This window comes from Nicotiana tabacum, chromosome 15 (genome assembly GCF_000715075.1).
Source record: "Nicotiana tabacum cultivar K326 chromosome 15, ASM71507v2, whole genome shotgun sequence".
Classification (NCBI taxonomy): Eukaryota; Viridiplantae; Streptophyta; class Magnoliopsida; order Solanales; family Solanaceae; genus Nicotiana; species Nicotiana tabacum.
The window spans coordinates 114,273,231-114,283,021 of record NC_134094.1 but is presented as its reverse complement, the minus strand read 5'-3'; the positions used below and the strand labels follow the sequence as shown (position 1 = coordinate 114,283,021).

General features: G+C 33.8%; 1 protein-coding gene across 5 annotated transcripts; it reads left to right on the top strand.

The window, feature by feature from the left end:
- The first annotated feature begins 906 nt into the window (after positions 1 to 906).
- Positions 907 to 6,969, top strand: LOC107779997 (uncharacterized). Of its 5 annotated transcripts, none has more exons than XM_016600500.2 (9): positions 907 to 1,047; positions 1,234 to 1,347; positions 1,433 to 1,454; positions 3,222 to 3,278; positions 3,353 to 3,434; positions 5,679 to 5,774; positions 5,863 to 5,987; positions 6,086 to 6,104; positions 6,368 to 6,969. In XM_016600500.2, the coding sequence occupies exons 2-9, from the start codon at positions 1,248 to 1,250 to the stop codon at positions 6,635 to 6,637; spliced, it is 771 nt and encodes a 256-aa protein (XP_016455986.2). In that variant the 5' UTR covers positions 907 to 1,047; positions 1,234 to 1,247; the 3' UTR covers positions 6,638 to 6,969. The 5 variants fall into 5 exon arrangements, with proteins under 5 accessions (XP_016455986.2, XP_016455991.2, XP_016455988.2 ...); XM_016600505.2 differs by having other exon boundaries at positions 928 to 1,047; positions 1,237 to 1,347; XM_016600502.2 differs by having other exon boundaries at positions 954 to 1,095; positions 1,237 to 1,347.
- Positions 6,970 to 9,791: the final 2,822 nt, after the last annotated feature.

Sequence of the window (9,791 nt, the reverse complement as noted above, 5' to 3'; positions counted from 1 at the left end):
TGCTAGAATTTACCCGTTGTGATATGCTGCTGAGACACTTTTTTGGTGTGACACTATATTTTTTGGAGATGCATGTAGTATCTTAAACTTGTTTGATTTCTTTGTACAATTTGATCATAAGAAAACAAGCTGCACTGTATATATTTGGCAGATATTTCAGGCAAAAACTTTTGTACTTATCTCAGTTTGTTCATATCTCAGTAATTTCTGCTTGTTCATATTTGGGATGAGTAATGTTAGTGTAGGTTGATGTATTATTATTTCTCTTAAAATTGTAAGTTTCAAGATTTGAACTAATCTTGCGTTCAAGTTTCAACTTCCAATAGTGCTGAAGGCAGTCCAAGTTATATTTATTTCACCATTCATAAACCACAATTCGCTGCAGTTATTGTACATTCATGAGTCACCAAACATCAATTGCACAATAGACATTTACCAAATTATTCTTTCAATCTACCCATTATGACCCATTTTAATCTAAGATCAAATGAATAATTCACTAACCAGAAATATAGGTGGTACCAAACTTCTGTTTTGGGGCAAACACTTTCTTTACCTTTTTTCTGTTAAAAATCGATAAAGATACATCTCTTTTTCTCTGTTAGACATGCCCAAAGAAGTTTTTTCTTTCCTTAATTTTTTTTTTCTTTACTTCGAATTTATAATACATCTTACGATATTTTCTACTTTGAAAAAAGTGTCATTTATTTATATTTAAAAATAATTTAACTTTAAAACTTCTTATTTTATTATTCTTAATTACATAATTTTATAGTCACCCATGATGTTGGGGAGGAGGATTATTGCATTATCCTTTTTTAAAAACACCTTTTACAAACAAACAATAAATTGTTTTTATTTTTTCCTTTTCTTTCACTATAAACTTTACTTTCAGCCACTTGCTTTTCGGCTTTTCCATTGTTCTTTGTTCCAATTACTTTTGACTTAAAAAAGCAAAAAAGGGGAAGCATAGATAAAAGGGAGAAAGAGAACGTCGTCTTCACGGTTTGAATTTTCAAAACCCACTTCGAACGTCATTGCCAACTGGTACAGGAAACTTCCCAACTTTTTTGCTCGGTCAACAGTCGAAGACCTGTCAGTTTCGTTTTTATCGACTATATTATTGACTCAGTTCTCATTCGCAAAAACTCTTGTTCCCATTCATTGATTAACAAAGTAGATTTTATTTTTTTATTTAGGGTTTCTGATTTTACTGTTTCTCTCAATCTTCAGCAGTATTCGCAGATATGGCATCGCAGGAGTATTTGAATAAGATGCAGGTTCGCCAGAATTATCGTAATCTCTGGCACACTGATCTTATGCGCACTGTGCAAGCTGACACTCCTTGTAAATTCCTATCTCAGATTTTCTGTGTTTAATTCCAATTAATGTACGTGTTTTCCTTATACGTTTCATGTTTCCTTTTTTGCAGATTGCTGTTTTTCCCTGTGGTGGTAAGTATGTCTTTATGTGTATGTTTTTTTATAAAGTAAATCTAATGTTGTTGATTTGATCTATTGATCTATGCTTATTTCTGAAATTATTTGCTGCAATTCGTGTGATTTCGTCTTGGGACTGAAATTTTCTGGTAGTCATATATCGTTAAGCTGGAGAATTTTATGTTTTGATTGTTGATTTTGAAGGAACGAGTGTTTTGCTGATAGGATTTGTGATGCTTTGACTTAGTTCTTGTCTTTTCCTTGGACTTGAGTTATATTGGATGCTTAGAAAAAGTTGTGGGATGAAGACTTCAATTTAGATAGTTATGTTTATCTGTTAGATAAGCTGGATTTAGTTTAGAGTTGAACCTGTTCCTGTTAAATCCCTTAACAGTACCCTTAGGGTAGGGTCATTTCATTCAAGGACAAGATATGTACAAATTATAGTAATAAGATTGTACTCCCTCTGTTCTATTTTATATGGCACTCTTTTTTTTTTAGTTTGTTCCAAAAAGAATGACACTTTTGTATAATTGGAAACACTTTAACTTTAAAGTTCTCGATTGAGATACTATTCTGAACCCTCCTTGCATTTGTTAAAAAGTATTTTTGTATAGTTATGCAGAATCATGTAGAGAGTATATGAAAAATAATAACCAACCAAGGGATTAAACAATGCAAGCTTTGATACAATGATTGTTCCTTTTAGATCTCAAACAAACGACTGCAGAATTTGGTTAATGGAATTCGTAATAGTAGAAAATGCAATTGATTGCGTGATAGGTGGAGGAAAAGCTTTACACATCCAAGTAGAAGGATGCCTTGTATAGCTTAATGTACTATGAGAGATGATGAAAGTACAATCCGTTTTAGCTGGTAGTCTGGTTATCAGATACCTCACTCTAGAAATTGAGTTTGTGTCTAGGATTTGAAATAAGTTACACCTATCAAAGTTATATCAGTTGTATTCTTCTCTAATGTCAACAAAGTGATGCACCAAATGATTCAAGTATACACAGAAATTGAAGCAGACTAAAGAAGGGTCTTTTAAAGTTAAAGTATTTCCTTATTTTTCTGACTCGGCTGGTAGCCTGTATTATCTCTCTGCTTGCAACTTGGTTGCATGCGTGCAAGCACCCATGCCTGTCTTGTTAATCAAATGCAGAAAGTTAAAATAGAAATACTGTAAAAGATGGTGCACGTTAGTTAATCACCATAGCATTTGTGTTTAAAAACTGTAGGCTAGCTTTGGAACCACAGTTTTCAGATTTGGTTCGGTAAGGGAGGGGGGAAGGCTGCTGCCGTTGTCAAAAGAGGGGCCTGATTTACTGGAAACTATCTTGGTTTTAAGGGTATATGAGCGATTGCTGGGTGGTGCTTCTACTATGGACACTTCTAATTTCTAAATGTACTGAACAGCAGGAAATAGTGAAGGGTGTTTTCCTCTGATTTTGTGATGGTATTTGGTTTTAATCCCAGTTTGCTGGTGCTTTTTAATTTTTCTTTTTGTAAAACTTATCTCGCTGTTGGATACACTAGCATTCATGTAATCTAGAAGTTCTAATAAAAGTAATTATCACTCATTAGGTTCGTGATCAATTTCAAGGGATGTCCCTCAATGCATGTGTTTAGATACCAAGATATTTCTTGATAACATTTGTAACTGGATTCCTGCTATATTTGTTCTTCTATTATGTAATTACTTTTTTCCTCTTGTTACTTAAATAAAGAAGTCCTTTTAATACGTTATGTAACTTGCATTACTAAAATTTCAAATTACAGTGCACCATGTGCATCATATTTGCTTCGGAAACGGGCTCTCTACGGTGATATGACAAGGTAAACCATTTTTATCTTTAAGTAATTTCTGATGGTGCTAGCTTTGGTATAACGAAATTTTCTGTCCGTCACAGGTATACATGTTGTGCGGGTTATATGCCCTGCAGTGGTCGGTGTGGAGAAAGTCGTTGTCCTGAATTTTGTTTAGCAACTGAGGTAAGTGGAAAGTTGGTTCACTTTATTTTTGTGTTTACTGCTAAAATATCAAGAAAATTATTGTAATTATATGTTAAAATGGTCTAAATCCATTGTATCTTAATTTGAGAATATTGTGTGATAGTTTAAGTGCTAGAATATTATTAAGTATGATTTGTTATTCTTGATCAAGACTTCATATAAGGAGCTCCATACATCTTTTCTTCTCTCTTTAATTTCTTTACATGGTATCTAGTCTCTATGATCTTGGTAGACTCACAACCTTCACCTACCAGTAGACAATCGTACGCTGTCTGCTTTGGCTGTCGATGTCCTCCTCTTTCTTAGTGATTGGCTTAGCTCCTCATTGTGATGGTCGGCTCTGCTCATCTCCTCGACAGCTTGTGCGGTTCCTCTTTCTGGTGCTGCTCATCTTTCTGGCGATCGACATTCTCTGCTTTTTTTTTTTTTTTTTTCCGGTGTTCGATACTACTACTCTCTTCTTCCGGTGTTTTGCACTGGGCATCTCTTCCCAAGCATCCGATGCGGCTCATCTCTTATTTCTCATTTCTTAGGTGACTGGTGCCCTCGAAACAACCTATGAAAGGTTGTCAGCCTACATAATGCCCTCTTCCCTTAGGCAATGGACACCATCCCTCTCTTCTGCAGGTGAATGGCGCCGCTCTGACAATAAAGGAATACCTCCATTCTAGTGTCTACAATGCCAGGAAGCCTTTATTACTATACCCATCAATCACTGAAACCACTATGGGGTCTATGTTGGCTTAATGCGATGAAGACAGACGGAAGCAAAGGGCCATATACTACCAACATAAGAAAATGACCGACTACAAGACCATGTATACCAATTTGTGGAAAACCTGCTTGGCCATTTTTCTTCAGGAAACCTTGCTCTCTTCTCTTTCTCTTACGACCATCCCAGAAGCAACTTGGATCTTTCCTGCAGTTTCTCTTGCAGGTCTTCGGAAGCAACTTTCTCTTACTCAAAGAGCAAACTCAAGTTGGTTTCCACTATTTGAGATTAAGGGTGTTAAAATATAAAAATTTAATGCAATTATAGGTTAACATTTTGCTAAATTTGTATTTAAATAGGAAAATATTGTAGGATATTCTATGATATTCTAGAATATTTTTAAGAGAATTATTACTTTCCGTATCCTACTAGATAACTACATTAGGAAATTATCTTGTAGTGTCAAAATCAAGTCTTCAATACATTTTCATTTTTCCTCTTTTAGTTATTTACATGTGCAATATTATTGTTAGAGATGGCTTTATATTCTTTGGAAGCAAGGAGTTGAATCTGATGTTTTGCTGCACAGTCATTAGATTTCTCTCTCATGGCTAAAATTATATAGTAAAATAACATAGTATCAGATGCAAGGATGGATTCTTTCATTCACTGCTAAATGGGTTGAAAAGAATTTAGATGGTCAATAGGAAATTCCAAATTAATGGACTATTATGTACTTAGTGGGCGTTTGGACATAAGAATTGGAAAATTTCAAAAAAAGGTGAAAAAATTTTTCAAGTGAAAATGGTATTTGAAAATTAGATTTTGTGTTTGGACATGAATATAATTTTGGGTTGTTTTTGAAGTTTTGTGAGTGATCTGAGTGAATTTTGAAAAACAGTTTTTTGGAGTTTTTCAAATTTTCGAAAAATTCCAAAATGCATCTTCAAGTGAAAATTGAAAAATTTATGACCAAACGCTGATTTCGAAAAAAAGTGAAAAATTTCTTTTGTCCAAACGGGCTCTTAATAACTTTAAAGTTGGTGAAATGAAACGGCTAAGAAACTTCACCCCATCTGCTAAATACTATTTTATGTAGGTGACGCAACTCTACACTGATGATTGTGGAGTAATCAAGATATTGCCACTCTCTTATACATGTCTCTATCTGACTCCGATACATGCCCTGTTGCAAGCATTTTCTAATTGCTGGCGATAAGTTATCATTCTGAATGTACACATCAAGGACTTCAAACCTTATCATATCCTATGGTATCTACTTATTTTGGTTGGCTGTATGTTTGAGACACTTTATGTGCCGTTTTGATCTGCAATCTCCTTAGAATATCAGTAAGGTTACCTTTTGGATAGCAGTGCCTGTGGTGCATTTCCCAGGTCTCCTAGCTATAAGTATAAAGTTATTAATTGCCTTGATGGTACTGCAGCTTTATAAAAAATCTGTTTTTATATTCTGATGTGATGGTCAGCTAATCGATATTTAAAACTACCAGGTTTTACTTTGCTTTGGAAATTCAGTTGCTTCAACCCGCTTCTTGTTGCAAGATGAGTTCAACATACAAACAACTCAATGTGATAATTGCATTATAGTAAACTCTCTCTCCAAATTCCCATTTTCACTGGTTTTAAGTAAATTTATAAGCCATTTGGTTAAACACATTTCTTCCTTCATCCTAGGGTTTCATGTTCTGCCTCCAACAACTTGCTTGCATATTTTCAATTGTGGCTATGATTGTTGGAAGCGAAGAGATCCAGGAAGCTTCTCAGTTGCTATCATGTTTGTCTGACATGGTCTACTGCACGTAAGCTTCTCTATATTTGCTCTATTCGTGCATATTATCTTTATGTATAATATTTCAAATTTTTGTTCCTAAATATGCTCTGCATCTTCTGGTTGCAGGGTTTGTGCCTGTATGCAGGTAAGCAAGAAACTTAAATCAATGTATCAAACATGAAATGCTTCTCATATAGACATAACAAAACTTTTACAATGGTTGATGTGGTAAAAATAATTCGTGATAATATGAAGTCAAAAGCCGAGGTTACTCATCCAAAAAAAAAAGAAAAAAGAAAAGAGGAACTTACAAGTAGCTGGAGCTTGTAAGCTTTCTGCAGTAAGTAGCTTACTGTTCCCTAGTTAATAGTTTACATCTGAGGTTACTGTGGTTGATGAGCATTGCAGACACAACATAAGGTTGAAATGGACAAGAGAGATGGCAAGTTTGGTCCTCAACCAATGGCGGTGCCACCAGTGCAGCACATGTCACGACTAGATCAGCCTTACCCACCAACTGTTGGATATCCTCCTCCAGCGTATGGGGCAGCTTATGGTCAACCACCTCCTCAACAAGCATATGGTCAACCACCTCCTCAACAAGGTTATCCAGCTCCTGCCTATCCACCTGCTGGTTATCCTCCTTCCGGTTATCCTCCTCCTGGCTATCAGAAGTGATATTTCAAAGGATTTGGTGCGTCTTTCTATTATCAAAAGAAAGCCGGACATGAGTAGCATAGGATGAATGGAGTGCGGATTTGTATAGACCCCTTGCTGAATGGCAGCTATAATTGAACTTGTGTGTGCTGAGATTGTCTGTGTAGATTTTCGTCCCGGTAAGTCTGTTCAGCTTGAACGATGAAAATGACATCACTGTGCATCCTACAACCAAATTTAATTGGTGTTTGGATTTGAAATTGTTCTGTGTTGTGTCAAGCTCACAAATTCATTTGAATTGCTGTTATATGCTATACTTGTTTCATGAAATGCATATTTTGGTTTTCTGTGCATGAGCTTGTATCTGCTATCGTTGCATTTTGCTGTGTCTCAATCTATATTCGCTCCCTTTAACTGTGGAGGATTTGAAGTATATTGTTAGAGTTGAAACTGCCTAATGTTTAAGGGGATACTATCAAAAGCATGGTTCCGATCAATTACAAACCTGCCAAGTTTAAAGGGAATTTTAATGTCACTGTTTTGCATAATTGTAAGAGAAGAAATTTTACAGAATTTTGTAGTGGGATAATAGGTGTTAGGTAGAAAAAATACTGGACGGTTGCTGGTATTGCAGCAGCTGTTTCTCGCTTGCTCCCAAAATTTGGTTCGTGTTATACGAACAATTTTCATATGTTTTGTCTCCCAAGCCCTAGTGGCTTAGCAGACTTATAGCTCCCGTTTGACCATAAAATTTACGAGATTTTTTCAAATTGTTTTCAAATATCTATTTATTTATTTATTTATCGATTTAATCATTTTTGGCAGATTTTAAAAACAAAATCTTCAAATCCCAAAAACAATTGTAGAGTAGTTTTTGAAGTTTTTTGCTCTCAAAACTTTAAACTCTTTTCAAGTAAAATGTATGTTCAAACGTAATTTTAATTTTTAAATAATCATTTTTTATCTCATTCTAAAAAACTCATTGTTTCAAGTTTTAATCAATTTTATGTTCATACACTAACCTAATCTTGCGTAAGATTTTCTTCCTTTTAGTTTTTGAGGTCAAATATAAATTTTGATGCTCAGTTAACGTTTATAATGACTTTATGACCTAGTTATAGTAACCGCACACCAATTTTACGAGGATGAGAAATATAGCCTGACGCACTGCAGTCAAAAACTTTTCAGACATTGCCGATTAATCCAAAAAAAGTACTGATTAATCATTACATTTATAATATAATGTGCATGGGCTCTCGCGAAATCGGTCTACTCCTTGGAAAAAATAAAGAAAGATTCTTCGTCTTGAATATAATGCTTATTGTTATAAAATCTTGAATTGGGTTTCATGTCCATAACTACCAAAGGAGTAATGTTCACTATTCTTCTTCATTATCTCCATAACTTTCACTATTATAATACTTATGGAATTATGATTGTAACTCCATAACCTCCCCATGATTTTTCTCCATGATCTCAAATGCTTAATGACATATTCAATGACATATTTATTCATTTTTCATGCCTATATAAAGGTCTTGTAATAGATGGAAAGAACATACAATTGTAGAAGAAAATATCTTCCTTCTCTCTATCTCAATTTCTTGTTCATGTTTTACTAAATTACTTTTATTTCATAACATGTTATCAGCACGAGTCAGTCTCTATTGTTGCCTTCAAATTGAATTTGATTTTCTCCTTGAGATTGAACTGTTTGATGGTGCTGCTCATTGAAGCAAATCAGGTGATATGTTCCAATATTATTTTATCCCCTTTTTGGTTTGCTAACTCTTTTTAAGTTGTGTTTTTCTCTTCGGAATAAGGTACTTGTTTTTAAAGTTGTGCATTTTTATGTGAAACCTGGTTTAAGTTTTATTTGTGATTATAATCACTTCTATATAATCATACAAAGCAGAATGATCATTTGTTCCGTATATAATGCAGAATCTAATCATAATATTTGGTTGATGCCTTAATGGTTTTAATTTATCAAATAGAAAGTGACCCCACCATAAGATTAATATATATATATATATATATATATATATATATATATATATATATATATAATTGTTAAACTTTTCTCTTCTTACATGACTCTCTGACCAATAAAATTTTATGTATTGCCTACATGTTTTGTTTTTAATATTCACTAAGCATACGTTCTAGAATGTTTAATTATTTGCAAAGGAATTGATTGATACAATAGTTAGTTATATTAGTTCATAAAGGATATTGCTAATATTGAGCTTAATAACTATTGAGACACGTTAACCAGTAAGAATTAAGTCCAATTACCAAGTATTTTGTCACTTTGAGTTTGACGTAACATTTAGTGTGATGATTAGTGTTTATTGAAACTTACTTTCTGAATTGCTTCAAACGGTTAGAAAATTTTCTTAACCGTCCTAATATTTAAGATTACTTGTCTTCTTGGCTTCAATGCAATATATGTTACATACTTTCTTGTTTTGACATATATATCTCTTTTAATTATATTATTTATCTAGATTAATGTTTTTACTGCTTGTGAAGAAGAATTAAAAAAAAATTAAAATCTTCCGGTCACGGGCCACGAATGAAGATACCATTTGATTTTGATAAGTTTACCTATTGTATATTAGTACACAAATATGTATTGGATCAAAAGTTTCATTGATAATATTTCTTATCATTTTTAATTCACTTATTTATTACGATACTGTTTGCTATGTTGAACTTACTAAAGTTTGAATTTATGGCTATGTAGAATTATGTTACATTTCCTGAAGTGAACGAGACAATTTGTGATAAACGTTATATAAGGATAAGACGGTGGGTTCATTTCCCAGCGCACCATGAGGGTAAGATATCAGGAGCAAGTCCTGATGCTCCATGATGATAAGAGTTGGGTTTGAGTCTTAATTCATTATGGCATAACATGCCTTTATATGGGTAAGGCATTGGGTTTGAATCCCAATGCACTATATTGATGATATAATGATGACTAAAGAAAAATAATATATTTTTCATGAAAAGGCATGAAGCGCGTCCCACTTGATTTGCTCCATTCTTGAAGTGAATGTGGTAGCAGCGCATAATAAATCTAAATGAAGACAAGTGGTTGACCAATGAACGTGGGCGTTCCAAAGAACAAAATAATAATAGTCATCACTATGATTATAAAAGGAGAATA